This window comes from Microtus oregoni, unplaced genomic scaffold (assembly GCF_018167655.1).
Source record: "Microtus oregoni isolate MIOR12 unplaced genomic scaffold, Mior012 000032F_ref0000030, whole genome shotgun sequence".
Taxonomy (NCBI): Eukaryota; Metazoa; Chordata; class Mammalia; order Rodentia; family Cricetidae; genus Microtus; species Microtus oregoni.
In genome coordinates this window covers 28,623,912-28,644,630 of record NW_024543091.1, presented here as the reverse complement: position 1 = coordinate 28,644,630, position 20,719 = coordinate 28,623,912, and the positions used below count along the sequence as shown (strand labels likewise).

The 20,719-nt window shown below is 39.9% G+C and overlaps 1 protein-coding gene across 2 annotated transcripts in view; it reads left to right on the top strand.

Annotated features, from left to right (window-relative positions):
* The window catches only part of Nptn (neuroplastin), a 79,086-nt gene that overhangs the window by 49,497 nt on the left and 8,870 nt on the right, over positions 1–20,719 (top strand). For both annotated transcript variants that reach the window (XM_041679345.1, XM_041679346.1), the window contains exons 4-6: positions 1,651–1,745; positions 17,020–17,153; positions 20,061–20,334. In XM_041679345.1, coding sequence (XP_041535279.1) covers positions 1,651–1,745; positions 17,020–17,153; positions 20,061–20,334 — 503 coding nt within the window. The remainder of the gene's footprint in view (positions 1–1,650; positions 1,746–17,019; positions 17,154–20,060; positions 20,335–20,719) is intronic.

Genomic DNA, 20,719 nt, shown 5'->3' with positions numbered 1-20,719 from the left:
GGTATGCTGAGTCAGTTCCTATCTGTGGTCTCTCTCTCTCTTTTTTTTGTAATGAACAATAAGATGGGTAAATTCATTGGGCCAGTAATAGGTAAAATTAGGAGTTTTATTAAACATTAATTTCTGCAGTGGAGGTTTGATTAAGTTATGTTCAGAAGAATATGAATCTAGCCCTGTATTAGCATTTATCCTCTAATCTGGGGGTAGTTGATTTTTTTTGTTTGTTTGTTTGCTGCAGTTAGTCTCTGTGTGCCTCACCCTCCTGTGTGTAGGATGGTGTGTATTGAGGCTGTGTGAGGTGGGCATCAGCTGTGAGACTTAAGAGGAACTAATATCCTGGCCACACGTGCTTTTTACAGTATTTTTTTTTTTTTTGAGGTTTTTCAAGACAAGGTTTCTCTGTAGCTTTGGTGCCTGGCCTGGAACTAGCTCTTGTAGACCAGGCTGGCCTCGAACTCCCAGAGATCCGCCTGCCTCTGCCTCCCGAGTGCTGGGATTAAAGGCGTGCGCCACCACCGCCTGGCTACAGTAATTTCTTATCTTGATCTGAGTCCAAACAGTTGTTTGCTCTGACTTTGTGTTTGTTCATTTATTCACTTGTTTATTCATTTCTCTACTACAATGTGACTACCAGGTAAGGGCTGAATGTAGAATTGTGTACCAATCAAACAGTGTATTACATAGAACTTAGTCTGTTATGGATAACAATCAAGCAATATCATAAGTACATGAGTATACATTGTGGATGAGTGCTGTGAAGAACCAAACCTGACAGAAAAGGACTTAAGTCTGCTGGGTGATGGGAAGAGCAGTAAAGGAGCATTGTATGGAGATTTTGAGGTGGAAGCAGTTGTGGCATATTGAAACACTGCAGAGTGCCTAGCAGAGCTAGAAAATAAAATAATTTTTTTTTTTTTTTAAAGCTGGATTTCTGGCTGGAGAGATGGCTCAGTTGTTAAGAGCACTGGCTGCTCTTCCCAGAGTTCCTGAGTTCAATTCCCAGCAACCACATGGTGGCTCACAACCATTTGTAATGAGATCTGGCACCCTCCTCTGGCCTGTGGGCATACATGGAGGCAGATTGTTGTATACATAATAAATAAATAAATCTTTTAAAAAAAAAGCTGGATTTCAGTGAATAAATGTTCTTTTGGTAGGTTTGTTGTTTGCCTTTTTAAAAAGAAAACTGTGCTTGGGCCTCTTTGTGTGTTGACTTCCTGAAAGGCATGAAACTAAATCAGATCTTCAGAGATGCTCAGCAAGGCTGTGAAACTCCCCACTTCATTGTCTGCCTGGAACCTCCAGGAGAGCACATTTTTATTGATGGTTTTTCTGTATTTCAGTATAAATTACGCTTGATAAAGCCTTCCATTTTTGATTGCTTGTTTTGTAGTTTGTTTCTCCCAATAAATAATAGCATCTTAAAGTTAAGGACCAAAATCCATTCCATTTCTATTACTGGAACCCAGCAGGGAGTAAAGCATTAATATTTGGGAATGCATAAAGGAAGGCTTTTATGAAAAAGAGGTGAGTTACAGTGAAGAACAATTTGGAAAGTATGGTCCCATCTTGTTATGTGTTTGACTTGCCTTCTATTATATTTTGATCATTCCCAGTTACCTCATTTCATTTCTCTCCTTATTTCTGCAGGATCAATAAGCCAAGAGCTGAGGATTCAGGCGAATACCACTGTGTGTATCATTTTGTCAGCGCTCCTAAAGCCAATGCCACCATTGAAGTGAAAGGTACAATCCATCAAAGGCTTCGTGTTAGCCTCTTGTTTCTTCTAAGATACCATCTTATTCTGGATGCCTGGTCTTCAAATTCTTTTTATTTCTATTTTGAGAAGCAGTGTAATTTATGGCTAATACCAAAGGATTAGGAGCCTGACTGCCTATTTTTAAGTCCCAACTCTGTTATGTACTAACTGTATATTGGCAAGTTCCAAACTTCTGTGCTTCTGTTCCCTTATTTGTAAAATAAGGATGTCAGGAGCACTTGATACATTTTGTAGGCGCATTAATTATAATAGACTTACTATATGAAATTACTGTTTCACATGTCAGAATGTATAAGTAGTATCTTATATAAAACATTGTGTAAACTTTTAAAACATTTTATAGGTGTGACTTCATAGGTCTTCAGTGGACACTAGCCACATTGGTGAAAGTACATTGTACAAGCTTTTTTTTTTTTTTTTTAAAGGAAATCCTGTGTGGATATGGCATCTTAAAGATGAGGCTATAGCAGAAAGTTTTGTGGGCAGACAGAACTATATAAATTGGAGCTACCTAGTAGCATTAATCTGTTTTCATGCAATACGTGCAAGGAGAAGCTGAGGCCCAAACGTGAAACTGTTGTGTCCTGTAGTGAGTTTGTGTCAGAGCTAGCCTAGAGCCCAGGTCTTGACTCCTTAACACAATATTTTTCCCATTGTTATAATGTCTAAGAAGAGGCAGAACTACTATTTAAGGTCCTACTTAGGAAACCAGGTTTTAATTTATTTTATTTTGTTGAGGAAGGACTATAGAAAGACAAACTTGTGGTGGAAGGACAGATTTGGGGAAAAGAAAGGCCTAAACAGTTTCTTAGCTCTTTTTTAAGATATTTGGATGATTAAAAATGCAGATTGAAGAAAAAGTTAGCCATGTTCAGCACCCACTGAATGTGAAGGGAAAGTCGTGTCGTGATGATGCAGTCCTGACTTAGGAGCTGATAAAGGCTCTGTCAGATGAAATTCTGACTTAGGGAGTTACAGTGGTTACAGCAGGTCACAACAGGCTTGATTCCTCTCTGCTTTTGTTTAACATGAGGGAAAACATTTTCTCTATGACAGTAGTGGACCTTCCCAACGGGAAGTGAGCTGAGCTATGTGGGGAGACTTTCTCTCTGTAATTGAAGCCCTGCATCATTCCTGTTGAACTCTTTGTACAAAGCCCCAAGCAAGAGCTGTGGGACAAGATAGGTGTATTTAGCTGATGTCCACCCCATGCCTGTGGGATAGTGACACACAATTGTAAGTATTGAACAACTTACGGATTTGACAATCATAATTTATAAGCAGCATTTCAAGAATGCAAAAAAAAAGTTTTTCTTCTTTGTTTAGCCAGCTTAGGTATAGGGTTCAGGACCGGTCAGATGACTGAGTGGTAAAATTGCTTTTGTGCTAATCTGGTGACCTGGTTCAGTCCCCAGAACCCACATAAAGTTATAAAGAAAACACCAGCTCCACAGTTAATTCTTTGACCTCCACATGCTCACCATGTCCCCAATACACACAACAAACACACAGTAGTAAATAGATCTTGTTTTCTGTTTGTTTTGTTCTGTTGTTTTAAGGTGGGATTCAGCAGTCCCAGAGGTAGCCTTTTTCATATTTCTGTAGCAGATTTGAAGAAATAGTGAGGAGGGGCAGAACATAGAAGGCAGCTGGCTTAGTGTTTTGAGACAGAAGTTACAACGTGTAGGTTTGGGGAAAGGCTCAGTAAAGTGCTTGCTATTACAAACATGAGGATCTTAGTTTGACTCCCCAGAACTCACATGAAAAAGAGGCATGACTCTGCAATTCCAGCTCTGTGGAGGCAGAAATGGGAGGATCCCTGGTTTTGATCCTGTCTCAGGAAACTAATGTGCAGAGTAGTTGAGAAAGATACCAACATTGACTTCTAATCTCCACTTGCATGTACACCATTGGGCATGTATCTGCATGTTATTTCATATGCTATCATGTTCAAGTTGTTGACTTCACTGTTAAAGTTTTTCTACTGAGGAAGACAGGTGATGGTATCCTGGTTTAAAAGACTGAGACATTTCTGTTATATGAAATCCTAAGATGTTGTCTGTGGCTACATTGGTTAAATACACAATTCATCAACAGTCTGTTAGAATTCCTAAGGAGTTTTAAAGGTTTCTGTATTCTCTTCCTTAACATGTGGATAGAAAACAGTGTGTGTAATATGTTGAGTCTTTAAGGTTGTTGATGATTTAGTCTGATAAAGATTAGGAATGTTGAGTTTTTTTTTATTAAAAGTTTAAAAAGCTTTGAATAAACCCAGGATCATATTCTAACCTAGCTTCCAGTTGTGTTTGGGTGTGAAAACTGACTTAAATTTAGAGGGGAGTATGCTTCAATTCCTAACCACTGTCATACATACTGTATTTTATTAGTGCCTCTGGGATAGGGCTGGAAACAGGTGCCATTTTATACTGTAGAGATGGGAACCTTTGCAGAACAGAAAGAGGTTATTCTACTGGAAAAACTCAAGATTTGGGGGAGCATATGTCATCTCTTTGCTGACAGAATCTCTTAGGTTCTTCCTCATGTTTGGAATTAATTGAACCAGCACTTCAGAACAATGAAATTCAGACCATACATAAATATTTGTTCTCTGAATGACAGTCATTTTTCGTCATAATAAAGGAAGGAAATGTTTTTCACTCTAGTCTATAGATTGCTTTTAAGTAATTTGGGATTGAAAGATGGACTCAGTGGGTAAAGTGCTTGCTGTATAAGCATGAGGACACAAATTGGGATCCCTAGTACTTATAAAAAGCTGGGTATGGTAGTGTGGACCTGTATAACCCCAGCACTGGGAGATGGAGACAGAAAGATCCCGGTGGCTTGCAACCAGCAGTTTTAGCGAGTTAGTGAGCTCTAGGTTTAGTGAGACAAACCCTGCCTCAAAAAATAGATGAAGTTATAAAAGACAGTATCCAGTGTTGACCTCTGATCTCCATACATGCTCATGTGGACATACACTCATGCATAGATCATCCACACACAAATACTCAGATACACGAGTGAATTCCCAAAAGTAATATTTATTTTTCCATTCTCCTTGTAGTATCTATAGCCCAAACTGACTTTTGTGATCCTCCTGCCTCAGAATCCCAGCATAGCTTAGGTATTTGAAAAGCAACTTGAACAGCTGTGGGTGCAGAAGGAACAAGACTGGCCAGGAAAGGGGAAAGAGTTGTGATAATTTCATGGGTCTGTCTTTCATGGGATCTGCCAAGCTCGTTCAGAGGAGAGCACATTTCTCCTGCTTCTTGACTGTAGAAACTGTGGCTTCTAGGAACTGCATGTATAAAGGATTCATTGAAGAATAGATGTTCTATTTTTTTTTTTCGTACAGTTCCTCAATCCTTTGCCCCTTTCTCTTTTTGATCTACCTTTCTTTTCTAAACCAGTGTCTTCTGCCCTCCCTTCTTAGCTTTCTTTACACGTCAATATTTTTTTGAGGATGAATTCCCAGGATTTCTGGAAGAACATGTCCTGCTGCCAGTTGGACAAGATACTTTGTGGTGATGATGAGTGTCATTATTGAAAGGAATAAGAATATCTCAGATCTGAATAGCATCTTGAACAAAAGTAGCATTTTCATGATCTTTCATTCTGGAGACTGCCCAGAGGCATCCTTTAGGCTGCAACTGATGGAAAAGCTGGTTTTGACTCCCATGTTGTGTCCACATGAGAAGTCTTTGAAAGGTTAATCGTAGTATCACTGGGGCATTAATGAGCATCATCTTCAGCTCAGATATCTGTTCCTGTTCTACTCTCAGGGTGCTGCTGACCTTTCATGATAAGAACAGCTCACATTGTATACTTACTGTTTGCCAGACATATAGTAATGGTTGTTTTTCTCCTCTCCTTTAGTCTTCACAAGAGTATGTTGGTGCGGGACAATTCTATATTCTGTCAATTATATTTTAAATAAATGCTGATTGGCTGATAGCCAGCCAGGAAGTATAGGTGGGAAAATCAGACAGGAAGTAGAGGTGGGGCAAAGAGAACAGGAGTATTCTGGGAAGGAGGAAACTCTTTCCTGCAGTCCTGCCAAGACCATGGAAGAAGCAGAATGACCTGCCCCGCTGAAAAAGGTACTGAGCCTTGTGGATAAGGATAATGGGTTAATATAAGTTATAAGAGCTAATATGAAGCCTGAGCTAATGGGCCAATCAGTTTATAATTAATGCAGACTCTGTGTGATTTTCTTTGGGCCTTACCAGCTATGGGAACTGGGCAGGACAGAAACCCCAACTAGCAGCCCCACATGTTAGAATATGTAGTAAGTATTATTTTATCTACTAGCCAGGCGAGAAAATGGATTTTTTTTTTTTTTTTGTGGTATTAAATCACTGGTCTAGTGTGGCTGAGTTAACTAGTGGAGCCAGATTTTCACCCAGGCACTCTTGTCCCAGAAGAGTCTAAGCTCCTAAGCACAGACTATGCTGTTGTGTTCAGCACAGTACAATTGAAAGGCCTTTGAGAGTTAGAGGAAATGGATTCTAATCTTGTCCTGTCATTAAACTCATCATAAGCTTGACCAGTCCACTTTTCACCTCTGGACCACAGTTTCTTCTAGTGTTAGATTAAGTAAAATGAAAATAGTAATCTTTAAGGTTCCTTTATGACTTTTAAGTCTGTGGTACTCTCATTTGGACACAGGGGAGAGTTTAATACTGAAGGGAATGAATTCTGATCTTATTTTCCACATGGAAATAAACAGCTTCTCAAGATGGGGAGCACTAAACTCAATGTACTTTACTCCTGTAATGGGACATTTGTTTCTTAGAGTTCCCAACTTCTAACACTGGTGCCAGAAATGGTTTTATTTATTTAATTATTAGTGGGGTGGTGGTGGACAGAGTCTCTATCCCAGCTTGGTCGCTAACTCCCTGTGTAAAGAAGGATAACCTTGAACTTCTTATTCTCCTGTCTCCCACAGTGCTCAGATTACAGGCATGCATCACTGTACCTTTTAATGTGCTGGGGATTCAACCTAGAGCTTCATGCATGCGGAACAAGCAGTTTGCTGAGCTATGCCTCTTAATAAGGAATAATTAGACTAGTGTTCTCAGACTTAATTTAGCTCATCTGAAATGTTTATATCGGGCCCTTTAAAGCACTCCAAGAATCCAGTCATGGTAGCACATGCCTGCAGTCTCAGCTACTTGGGAGGCTGAGATAAGAGAGTCACTGTTTGAGACCAGCCTGGGCAACATAGTTAAGACATTTAAAAAAGAAAAAAAAAAAAAGGCCAAGGTTAAAGAACCACTGTCTTAGAGTGTTATCTTAGTGGTGTTACAGAATGCAATACAGACCCTAGGCTAAACCAGTCTTCACACCAACAAAGCGTCTAGTGTGGAGAAGACTGGCTGGACCAAAACCTGTATCTTTGCTTCAGTGGGACCGGTCTCATATTCCTTAAGGCTCTTGGCCTTAAATTAAATCTTAACTCTCTCTCTGCTTCTGTTAAAGTCTTTATTTTGCTTGTGGCAGAGATGTCTCTGGGATTGGATAGGTTGCATAAAGGAAGCAGAAAGATTGTTTATGTAGAAAAAATGTGTTTACTTGGAAACAACTCATTCGCTGACAACACCTTTAAGAGTAGATTTTCTTTGAAAATGAGTTCTGTATAGATTAGAAGTTTACTTAGAAAGGTGAACACCAAAAGGTCCTACATGTGAAGCCTTATACCTTTCTCAGATCTATTCTGTTAGTTAATGGGCATCCATCTGAACGTGCTTCCCTTGCCTGAATTGACATTTTTCTCCAGCCTGCAACCTGGTATGATAGAGAAGCCTTGAAAAGATTAAATCACATCTCTACACTAAACAGAAGGTGAGAACTCAGTCAGAAGCAAATACTAAGGATAGGCATAATGGTGCATGCCTATAATCCAGAACTTGAGAAGAATAAGAACTGTACCATATTTGAGGCCAGCCTAGTCTAGATTTTATTTTTTTTAATTTTTTTTTAATTATTAAGGATTTCTGCCTCCTCCCCGCCACCGCCTCCCATTTCCCTCCCCCTCCCCCGATCAAGTTCCCCTCCCTCATCAACTTGAAGAGCAATCAGGGTTCCCTGACCTGTGGGAAGCCCAAGGACCGCCCACCTCTATCCAGGTCTAGTAAGGTGAGCATCCAAACTGCCTAGGCTCCCCCAAAGCCAGTACGTGCAGTAGGATCAAAAACCCACTGCCATTGTTCTTGAGTTCTTAGTAGTCCTCATTGTCCGCTATGTTCAGCTAGTCCGGTTTTATCCCATGCTTTTTCAGACCCAGGCCAGCTGGCCTTGGTGAGTTCCCGATAGGACATCCCTATTGTCTCAATGTGTGGGTGTACCCCTCGCGGTCCTGAAGTTCCTTGCTCGTGCTCCCTCTCCTTCTGCTCCTGATTTGGACCTTGAGAAACTTGAAAGATTTTAAATGGCCTGTGTTAGGTTGCTCAGTAAACTAGTAGAGGCTTGGTAGCATCTAGGTATCTTTGATTTCCAAATTCAAAACTTTGCCTTTTATATTATATGGCATAGTTAGACTCTGGGAGGTTAATCAGTCTCACTTTATATTCAATATCTTCCAGCATATATACAAATAAGAATAATATGAGAAATTGGTTTTGCAGTTTTTACTTATTCATATAATTTATTATATTTTTGCATAATCTGTTCTGATTTTTCTCTCAGTACAGTGCAAAATGAATGCATGATCTCTGGAGTCAATTATGCATTAGATTCTAGCTTTGCCTTTTACTAGTAGCCTAATTGGAGACATCAAATGACTTCCAAACTTGATTTTTCCAATTTATGTAGGTATTATATGGGGTAATGTCTGCTTTATTATTTGGAATAGTTATCTGTTACTTGTTCTGGTGTTACTTGAAGGCTTGACTAAATGAGGCTTAAGGATATATTCTCAGAATGGCTCACTCATATTTGTTTTCACAGGCCCTCCTTCTGAGGGCCTCCAAAAATGACTGTTCCCTATCATGACACCAATGCCCCACCCTCAGAGTGCAAGCAAGGGGAAACAGAGTGCCTTTTCTAAGTAGTTTTTAGAACTATCTACCTTTACTTACCCTTTTATTTTGTTAGAAGGGAGTCATTAAATCTAATCCCAATTCCACAGAAGGAAAAGAAGTTTTTTTTAAATTAATTAATTTATTTATTATGTATACAGTATTCTCAGTATTCTGTCCGCATGTGTGCCTGCAGGCCAGGAGAGAGCACCAGATCTCACTACAGATGGCTGTGAACCACCATGTGGTTGCTGGGAATTGGACCTTTGGAAGAGCAAGCAGTGTTCTTAACTACTGAGCCATCTCTTCAGCCCAGGAAAAGAAGTTTTATTTTTTAAATGGCAACATCTGAGAATTTGATTGGGCTGAATAGGCTCTCATTGGTACTCATATAGAGTACCTGGTTGTTTTGCTGTGGATGTACTGTCCTGCTCAGCAGGTGAAGCTGAAGCAGACTTGCTGATTGAGCTGCTACTATAAAAGATAAAGTGATAGGTCTTTGTATTGATCCAAGGTTAAAGTCATTGTTATTAGAGTCATTGCTTTCAGGGATGGAATGGTTTAGCTTGGATTGACTTTCTCTCTTCCTAGTGTAGTAGTGATGCTTCTACCATCTAAAGGGTGAATAACCAGGGTCTTACTCTTCTTCCCTTTTTTTCCCTTTTCTTTTTCGCTTTTTCTCCTCCTCCTCTTCTTTCTTCTTCCTTCCTCCTTCTTCCTTCTTCTTCCTCCTTTTTTTTTTTTAAGAAAAAAAAGGGTTTCTCTGTAGCTTTGGAGCCTGTCCTGGAACTACCTCTTGTAGACCAGGCTGGCTTTTAACTCAAAGAGAGCCACCTGTCTCTGCCTCCCAAGTGCTGGGATTAAAGGTGTGTGCTACCTTGGAATACATTTTTATGCAGTAGTCTTAGATAAGATGAGAAAGCAGCACTTGATCTAACCATTGAGCAGTCTTTTTTAATAGTCTTACATCTATAAACATGACTAGTAAAGCACAGTTGGGGTTATCTAAATCAGCAGTAGCCTTTAAGGTCATGTTTCCATATGTAAATAGAAACTTCTGTAGAATGCCCTTACTAGGTGAATGAAACAGAAAGTGGTACTGTCCTTTTTTTTTTTAAAACATCAGTGCAGTAGTGATGACCATTTTTATCCTATCTGTTGGGACCATTTAAGTTTGAGGCCTTTCAGAATTGAGATTTGATAAGAAGAGCTATATAACAAATCAACTTTTAGTATTCTATGTCAGTAGTTCTTAACCTGTGGGTCATGATCCCTTTGGGGGTCAAACAGTCCTTTCACAAGAGTCAAATATCAGATATTTACATTATGATTCATAATAGCAGCAGAACTACAGTTACCAAGTAGTAATGAAAATAATTTTGTTGTTTGGGTCACCATAATATGAGGAATTGTACTAAAGGGTCACAACATTAGGTAGGTTGAAAACCACTGTTCTAGGTGGTTTTGATATGTATTTTAGAAATGAGTTCCTGTATTAGTTATTTTTGGTGGTTGTAATCAAAATACCAGTCAGAAACAATGTAAGGGAGGAAAGGTTTATTTTGCTCATATTTTCAGAGGAATTTCAGTTTGTTACAGCAGGGAAGTCAGGGTGGGATAGTCCCATTTGTGGTTTTGCAAGCTTGAGCGTTGACTTGTTCACATTGGCAAACAGGAAACAGTATTTAGGCCAGAACCAGGTGTGGGTAAGCCCCACCCCTAGTGACCTGTTTCCTCCAGCAGACTGTCCTAAAAGGCTCTGTAGCTTTAAAAACATTCTCAGTGTCTTGAAAAACCAAAAAAAAAAAAAATCTCAGAAGCTGGGAATTGAGCATACAAAACATGAAAAAACATGGGAAATATTTCAGATTCAAACCACAGCAAAATCACTAAATTCACATATCTAAGGGCATTAGGCAGTAATGGTCCAGAGTAGAGACCAAGTCAAAGAAGAATAAAATGAGAGAAAAAAAATTAGCCTGTTTTCTGATATTTGTCTGTCTTAGACCATTCCCATAAGCACCTGAAGATCCTACCTGATAACTCAGCTCGGATGGACACATAGATCTGTAACAGAGTTTAGTCTTGAGCTCCTGGTTTCATTATCACAGTTGCTATTTTCTTTCTCAACGTAACAGCAAACAAACAAAAACCAAGTTTCCTCCTGTGGTCTTCTTACCATAGTAATTGGCATCTATACTACCATCATGTGAATCTCACTCTTGTCTGAATGCCAGGTACTCTTCTGATTGGTCATACATGTTCTTATTTACTGTAACATGTAAACTCGTAGTGAAACAAGTACATACCTGCCTCAAGTTGTCTGTGTTTCCCTCTCCTATAGTGTTTTTCCCTCAAGATACTTATGACCTATTCCCTAATTTTCAGAACGGTGCTAAAATACACCTAAGCAGAACGGCCTTACTTGACTTCTGTAAGACATGTCTTGGGCTTGTAGGAGGTACTAAATAAATGTGTCAAGTCAGTAAAACACAGCTGGAGAAGATGCTAGCTCTTCTGCTCCTTGTATATCTTGGTTTCTCAGGTAGTGTCTTGGTTGACACATAGCTATAGAACCCTCCTTACCTTGGAATGCTTATTTATTTTTTTTGGTTTGTAATTTAATTACAACACTTCTTCCTTTTCTCTTCCCTTAGGCTCTTCCATATAACCCTCCCCACTCTCTTTCAAATTCATAGTCTCTTTTTTCATTAATTGTTATCGCATGAATATATGTATTTGTATATACATATATATTCCTGTATTGGGCTGAGTGTTTAGCACTGGACAACCAATTAGTGTGCTTTTCTCCAGGGAGGACCACCTTTCCAGCACCCAACTTTACTTAGTTGCCTGTGGTTCTTTGTGTAGGGTTGAGGCCTTGTGGGCTTTTCCCGATATGGTTTGGCATGTTCGTTGGTGTTGTCCTTGTTCAGCTTAAGTTTGGGTGTTTGTGTTGGTGAGACTTAACAGTTACAGCTTCTGATGCTGCTAGGAGACATAATTTCATAACAAATGCTCTGATTCTCTGGCTCATAGAATCTTTCTGCTCCTTCTTCTACTGTGTTTCCTGAGCCTTAGGTGTGTCTTGTAGATGTATCTGTTGGGACTAGGTTCCACAATTCTGCATTATGATTGGTTGTGGTTTTTCTGTAGTGGTCTCTGTTGTAAAGAGAGGTTTTCTTGATGAGGGGTGAAGACTACACTTACCAGGTTAGACCGTGGAAGTAGGATGCGGGAAGTCTGTGTATGGAGTTGGGTGGGGGAGGTGGCCCAGTGTGAGTCCTTAATATTTTTTGACTGAAAAAAATTTATGAGAAAAAGTTATCAGTAGACTAAAGAAATGGCAGAGTAGCTGTGGAGAAGTGGAGCGGTAGAGGCAGCCTGATACTCCTTGGGTAGTGAATTTTTCATGGAAAAGTAAAAAAAAAAACATTTCTTTGATAATACCCAACCTAGAAAACATTTCACAGAATGGTACCAAAGCAGACTTGGGTTTGGCAGGAACCCAATACAGTTTGGGATCATACCTATTCCATTCACATTCTAGGTGCCTCTGAAAATTGTAGGCACCAGTCTGCCTGGGAAGCAGTCTGTGTACTGTGGAACTTTGGATTGTTTTTAAACCAGAAAAATGACGTAGTTAAGGTCATCAGACCATGAGATAATACAGTTCTCCAGGATTCTACAGTTTTAGTGGATATTGGACATCTTACCTACTTGTTTAAGACTACTGGAACTAGGCAGAATTCTCTCCATTTGATAAGCATAGATCAAAGCACAGAAAGAAAAAAACAAAACTCCAGCTCAACTGGAATTTGGATCAGTGCCTTTTGATTCTCTTTCCAAACCTGGCCAACAAAGAGGTAGCTGGCCTACTTTGAGTTGCATTGCTTTCAGATGTCTTGTCAGGTCCTAGTGGAAAATATAATTAGGATAAAGAAATTTAAATTCAGAGGATTAGCTTCACATTAGGCTTCTTGGATTCTTAAAGCTTATCTGAAACAGGTACTGTGTACTTCTTAAGTGAGTCCTAAAAGTGAACTAGCATAGTCTCTAGGATACCTAGATCTTGAAATTCTCCAGATATTGGGCTTAAGATTGTTATAAAGTGACTAGATATGGAGAGTCATTGTTTTTGTTCCCCTTCCCCAACATGGTCTCATGTATTTGAGGCTGGCTTCAAGTCCCCCCCCCCCCCCCGCCCCAAGTGCTGAGAGCACAGGCATGAACCACAGCACACTCAGTATTATTATTTTTGTTGTTACTGTTAGTTTCTTTTTTAAAAACTTCTTTTGAGATTATAATTATGATTTCGCTCTTTCCTTTCTCCAAACACCCTTTCTTGCTTTCTTTCAGATTTATGACCGATTTTCATAAATAGTTGTTATATACATGTATGTATATTTGTATATGTATATTCACACACACTTACATAATAAATAAAACCTATTCAATCTGTATGTTACTTGCATGCATATTTTCGAGGCCCGACCAATTGGTGTGCCCTTTCCTGAGGAAAGCTATTTCTCCCACTATCAGCATTCCTTAGTTGGCTTTAGTTCTTTGAATAGGGTGAGAATTTGTAGTATTTTCCCATCTACTCTGGCATATCTGTTGTCCTTGTTCAGCTCATGTTTAGGCAGTCATGTTGGTGAGACTTTATGGGTGTAGCTTCTGGCATTACTATGCAACGCAGTGTCAGCAAAGATCCTTTGGCTCTTAGCATCTTTCTGCTTCCTCTTCTATAATGATCCCCAAGCCTTAAGTGCATGGGTGTTTTGTAGATGTGTTCATTGGTACTTGGCTCCACAGCTCTGCATTTTCATCAGTTGTGGTTTTCTGTAATGGTCTATCTGTTGCAAAGAGAAATTTTCTTGATAAGGGGTGAGGACTAATTTATCTGTTGGTATAAGGACAAGTATTTACAGTGCAGCTAGAGCTTATGCTGGTTTAGTAAAATGGTGGTTGAAGGTTCTCCTCCAAGACCCAGAACTTTACTAGCTCCGTGGGTAGTTTGCTAGGTTTCTAGTACCAAGCTCGGTGTCTCCTGTTGAACGGTTGGTTCTTAAGCCTTATTAGAGAGTTAGTCGTTGGTTACTGCTAAGCCACTACTGCACCGTTACGGTTAGCCTGCCATGTTGGTTGCGTGTTTCATAGATATCATAGCTGGGTAGGATTGTTGATTGTTTTCCTTGTTTGGAAGTTTGCGTGGCACCTTCTGATACCATGAAGGCTAGTCCTCTGGGGAGAAATAATCAGTTCAGTTCTAGTTCAGGGGCCTCTTGGCCTTGTGTGTGAAGTATATCTTCAGTGACAGTCACATAACTTCCACTTTTGTGGGGCAACGAAGGGCAGTAGCCTGTATGTTTTGGGAGTCACATGGACAACCCTGACTAATGTCATGCCTGGTATTGGAGTTTGTGTTAACTGATCTTTCCCTTTTGGAGGGAGAATTGTCAGCCCAGATAAGAAAATTTCATTTAAATTATTTATGTATATTTATACAGACTTACATGTATTAATATTTTTTAAGGTAGTTAATAGTATGATTTCTTATAACTTTTTAGAGTTCCTTACTGCTATTTCATCCTCTCTCCTCTCTAATTAGAGCCCCTCTTCTTTCTCATTTCCCTGATCAGATCACTTGTACCCTGCTATTTCCTCTCTCTCTACTGTTCCCTACCTCCTTCCCCACAGCAGTCCCTTTTTACTTTCCTGGTTTCTATAGTTACTGCAGGATAAGTCCTCACATCTATAGACTTTGAACTTGGAGCTTCCAGTGAAAGAGCTCTTGTGATGATTGTATTTCTGGATCTGGGTGACCTCACTCAATGTGAATTTTTCTAGATTTTTCCATTTACCTGCAAAGTTCATGATTTCATTTTTATTTGCAGCTGGATAATATTCCGTAATATATATGTACCACATTTCATAATGCGTTGCAGTGGAAGGACATTTGGGTTGTTTTCATTTCCTAGCCATAGCAGATAGAGCAACAATGAATATGGCTGAACAAGTGTCTGTGGAGTAGGATGTCACGTCCTCTGGGCATATGTGCCAAGGAGTTGTATAGCTAAGTCATTATTGTTAGTTTTTTTTATTTCTCCACATTGATTTCCATAGTGGCTGTACTAGTTTTCAGTCCCAACAGTTGATCTTTGCTATTCAGACTGGGGTAAGATGAAATCTCAAAGTTGTTGTGATTTCCCCAATTGCTAGATATGATGAATAATTTTTTAAAGCTATTTCTTAGCTGGTTTGTTGTTGCTGTTGTTTTGAAAACTTCTAGTTAGACCCAGAGCCATTTTTCGAATGAGTCTTTTGTTGTTGTTTTGAGTTCTGGGTGTTAATCCTGTCAGATGAATAGCTGGTAAAGATCCTTTCCCATTTTGTGAGCTTCCTTTTCACTAGTTGGTTGTTTCTTTAGCTTTCAGGAGCTTTTTAGTTTAAGGAATGTCCCACTTGTCAGTTGTTGCCTTTAGTTGGTAGGCAAATGGGGTCCTGTTCACAAAGTCCCTTTCCTTTCCTGTATGCTTATTTTCTCGTAGCAGTTTCGGGTTTCAGGTTTAGGTCTTTAGTCATTTAGAGTTAGGATTTGTTCAAGGAGATAGGTACAACTCTAATTTCATTCTCCTACATCTACTTTTTACAGCTCCATTTGTTGAAGATATTTTCTTTTACTCAGCTTGTTTTTGGCATCTTTATCAATTATAAAATGACTGAAGTTATGCGTGCTCATACTTGGCTCTCCAGTTTTGTTACATTTATCTTCATAACTATTTTTTGTGCCAGTACCATATTGTTTTTATTACTGTGCTCTGTAATACATCTTAACATCTGGAATGGCAATCCCTCCAGTATTGTTTGTTTAGGATTATTTTGGTCATCCAGGGTCTTCTGGTTCTGTGTGAATGATAAGACAGTTTTTGTTTGCTTGTTTAGTTTTGTTTAAATGTGAACATGCGTGTATGTGTGTGTATATTTGTGACTGTGTTGTGGGGAGACTATATATGTGTGGTTCTTTCCTTCTACTATATGTGCTACAGGGAATCTAAGTCAGCCTGTCAGGCGTGGCAGCCTTGTTTGTTTCCTTTTTGGAGAGAATGCCTTGCCAGTAGCCCTAGACTGCCCTTAAACTCTATATACCTGCTTCCACTTCCCAGTAGACTTGCCTCAAGTCACGTTTTTATTCTGCTAACAAGACCCTTGGGGATCTTGGTTTGAGGCCTCTGATTATTGTTTTCCTCCTAATTATGCCTAGTGGGCTCGATGTTGGCTTTTTTGGAAGAACTCTGGTCCTTGGTTTTCAGTGATTAAGATCTTCAAGCATGCATCCATTTTCACATATCCTGTAGTAGGCTTTATTTTATGTAGTTCAATCTTTCATTTCCTTAAGAAAATACATGACATTTGACATGCTGTATTCCAGGTGTTTGAAGAAGAAAACTTGGACTGATATAAGTGACAATGGCTTCTCTTTGCATGTTTACTGAGGAAAGTTTTGTGCATCTAGGATGACTGAGCATTTTTCTAGTAGGTTCTACACTGGTAGAAATTCTTATACTAATAACTGATATTTTCTTGCTGTTTTACTAAGTAAGGGTAGGGAATGGGATTGGTCCTCTTACCATATTCTGGCCTGAAAGACTCTTTAGATGCACCTTCGTGTTCAGCTTTGATAAAGACTGATGATTGGTATGGGATGTTTTGATCACACTCTGACACTTCTGAGACTGCTAATAAAGTTTACTTTGAATCAGAGGGCAGAGCTAGCTACTAGCTGATCAAAATTAGCCGTAGAGGTTTTGGAGGACCTAGAACATTTAGAGAGACACAGGAAGTTGTAGGGATGGGCTCAGAAAGATCTTGGTCTTTTGGCTCGAGGGAGAGAGAAATGTGGTCACACACACCCCCTCTCCCCCCCCCCCCCCCCCCCCGACAGGGTTTCTCTGTAGCTTTGGAGCCTGTCCTGGAACTAGCTCTTGTAGACCAGGTTGGCCTCGAACTTACAAAGATGCGCCTGCCTCTCCCTCCCAGGTGCTGGGATTAAAGGCATGCGCCACCACTGCCCGGCTGATCAGTCAGGTTCTTACCCCAATATTTGACTCGTGAGTTTTTATTTATAAAGAATAATAGCATTAGAAACAGGGCTCTGAGTTAGAAGGTAAGGCCTTTGGTATCTTACTCAGGTGGTAACAGTTTAACACCTTTTTACAGCTGCTCCTGACATCACTGGCCATAAACGGAGTGAAAATAAAAACGAAGGGCAGGATGCAATGATGTACTGCAAGTCAGTTGGCTACCCCCACCCAGAATGGATATGGCGCAAGAAGGAGAATGGTGTGTTCCTGGTGAGTAGGAGGTAGTCCTATACCTAAATCTCTATGCTTACTGGAGTTTTTCCTGAGGAGGTCCAGACATCTGAACCAGTTACTGCAACAACTGTTTCTTTGATGTAGGATAACTTGGGTTGCTGTGCATTGAATTACAATTTACACTATGAATATGGAGATTAGTCTGTGTCCAGTATTGACAGTGTACATGATTTGCTAAAGCTGTTTGTCTGGTAAGGGATTAGATTGCGTATCTTCACAGTGGAACGCAGAACTAAAGGTAATCTAAATGCTTTACTGTGTTTTTGTTTGTTCTTCAGAAGAAAATGGACCAAAAGATACTAAAAAAGTCAAAGAACTCCCCTCCCCCATCTGTGGAATGATTTTATCTATTTAGTGTGTGTGTGTGTGTGTGTGTGTGTCTACAAAGGTGAGAAGATGGTGTCAGATCTCCTGGAGCAGAAGTACAGATAGTTCTGAGCTGCCTGTTGTGGGTGCTGAGAACTGAATTTCAGTTCTTTGCAAGAGCAGCAAACACCCATAACTGCTGAGCCATCTCTGCAGCCACAAATAATTCTCAAGCTTTATTTGTTTGGAGTGGGGTTCATCCACCTAAGCATATTTGTAGAGGTCAACGAGGGTGTTAGGTATCTTCCTTTATCCGTCCCTGCGTGTTGAGGCAGTGCCTTTCCTTGAACCTGGGGCTCATGTTTTCATGGCTAGACTGGAAGTCAGCAATCCTCCTGTCTCCACACCTTCTCAGAACTGGAGTTACAGGTATGTGCAGGATGCCTAGCTTATTACATGTGCACTGGCATCAGAATTCTGGTTCTCATGATTGCACAGCAAGTGCTTGGAAGTGTTAAACCATCTTCTAGCTTCTATGGAGCTGTTCTTGATAGTGTTTAAATAGTGCCTTGGGATCTTTTATTCTCTGATTCAGTGATTTCTAACCAATTTCCTTTCCTGACTAGAGAGATTTTCATATATCCACTTCAGCTTTTATGCTTAGATTCTACTTTATAGGCATCTTTTTTTATTACCATCCCTCAGAATCAGAAAGGACCCTGTAGCTCATCTAATCCAACTTCTTTGGAAAAATAACATACTAAACAACATATATTATTGGCACAACAAGGATAATATGTAGTTTTATTTCAAGTCCTATATATTTCCCACTTTATGACTTCTTAATAGCGAAATGTCAAGTATTGATGACCCTGGTGTCAACTTTTGTAGGTAGAGGCAGCTCAGACCCCAATAATCACACAGAAATTATATTAATTAAAACATTGCTTGGCCTATTAGCTCAGGCTTCTTATTAACTAACTCTTGCATCTGAAACTAACCCATTTCTATTAATTTGTGTGTATTAGCATGAGGCTGTGATTTACTGGTAAAGGATCTGCCACCGTCTGTCTCCTTTGGCAGCTACATGGTGTCTCTTTGACTCCACCTACTACTCTCTCTTTACATCTGTGTGTGGGTTTACCACCTTGCCATAGGCCCAAAACAGCTTCTTTATTAACCAATAGTAATAAAACATATTCACAGCATACAGAGGGGAATCCCACACATTGATTTTGGAATTACACTAGTAAATAGGATCAGGATGAGGAACTTAGGAGATGAAGGTGCTGAGCTGGGTATTGTCAGGGAAAGCCATTGTGTATTCTAAGATGCTGGGAAGGATTATCTATTTCTCTTTTGGTCACTGGAAAGAACATCGCTGGCTTTTGTCAAAATTGATTGAAATTATTTTGTATTTTCACTTTTTGAAAGATGAAAGTTGGAATTTTGCTGTGAAGGGTGACTTCCTCAATTTTGCTGTGTGCCCACACTCAAAATGCAAGCATGCTGTACATAATTGGATAATATGGGAGATGGTTGTCTTCTTTCTATGTGCTATATATTTATATATTTATTGTTAGTTGTGGCTAGTACATGGTGAATATGACTAGAGTTCCCCTTACCTGTCAGCTCCCTTCCTCTGTACTAAGGCCAGCTCTTTGAAGCTCTTCCTGCCTGGCTTTTTTGTAATGGCTCCGCAATACCTCCCAGTTCTCCATCCTGCACTGGTTTTGTTTTGTTTTTCGTTGGTTTTATTTTGTTTGTTTGTATTAAGCCATATTCTTGAAGTCAGTCATTCCTTTGGATGTCTCTCCTACTGTCTCATACCATTACACACATACTGAGGTCAGAGGACAACTTCTGGGGTTTTGTTCTCTCTTGCCATCCTAGGTTCCAAGGGTGGAACTCAGGTTGACAGACTTGCATAACGAATGCATTTGCCTATAGAACTCTCTCCTTCCTTCTTGAAGCCAGATTTCTTGTGTATTTTGTGTCATGATTTTCATATGGATCTTCCCTTTAGTAGGATATGGGATGCATAGGTATATTAATTAGTAGATACTTGCTGATTTTCTTTAATCCTAGAGTCCTAGAAGAGAAGTTAGGGTTCTCTGACTGCTCCCTCCTGAGAGCAGATTTTTAGCATTGCTTCTGAGACAAGTTTAAAGGCTTCTCAGATTTGATCAAGTAAAGAAGTAAATGTGCCGGCTCTGAAGTTGCCAGACAGGCCTGTGGTTCTTAGACATGCCAGACAATGGGTATCTTTCCCAGCTTCTTACTGCTACAGTTTTTACCCCTGCTGTTTGCATAAGCATTTGTTAATTTGTCTGTCTGTGGGGTCTACAAGCAACAGGCTTCCATTCAGTCTCGAAGTTGGAGAAGTTCAAAGGATCAACAATAATGGAAATGTGTACCCTGTTTCTACCAGAAGTGTACTGAACTCTGAACTCAGTTAAGTGCTCAAATCTTTTGAACAAAGGTGATATCTTATTCCAGCCATTATCCTGATAAAAATAAGGACAATGTCACCCTCACTTGAGTAGCTCATCTACTCTGACCTGCTTTTCCCTCCAGGACATTTCCAATAGCTCTGGTCGCTTCTTCATCATCAACAAGGAGAATTACACTGAATTGAATATTATGAATCTCCAGATCACAGAAGATCCCGGCGAGTATGAATGTAATGCCACCAACTCCATTGGCTCTGCCTCAGTTTTCACCGTCCTCAGGGTACGGAGCCACCTTGCCCCACTTTGGCCTTTCTTGGGAATTCTGGCTGAAATCATCATCCTTGTGGTGATCATTGTTGTGTATGAGAAGAGGAAGAGGCCAGATGAGGTTCCTGATGGTAAGAGCATCCCAACAAAACAGTAAAGTTGGGGTTGGTTCCTTGGGTAGTTTACAAGTACTGAAAGAGGAGTATAAGGACTTTGATTAAGTACCAAAAAAGAAAGAAGAAACTTTCATACTAATCTGTGCTCCCCACAATTTTTTGTATTAGCCACCTAGAGATATAATTAGCTCTCTCCCTGTTTAGGTGTTCTCCAAACCCTAGGCCTTGTCCTTCAGGCCATGTGGTGAATGGGCAGCTGTCAAACTCTTTGTTCAGCTCTGTCCTCCTTCAATACAGATCATCAGGCAGATTGAGCTTGAGGAGAATCCAAGTCAAGCCTAGAAGCCACCCCAAGATCACAGGCCACCTGTCCTTTCAGGCAGATTTAAGGTATATAATT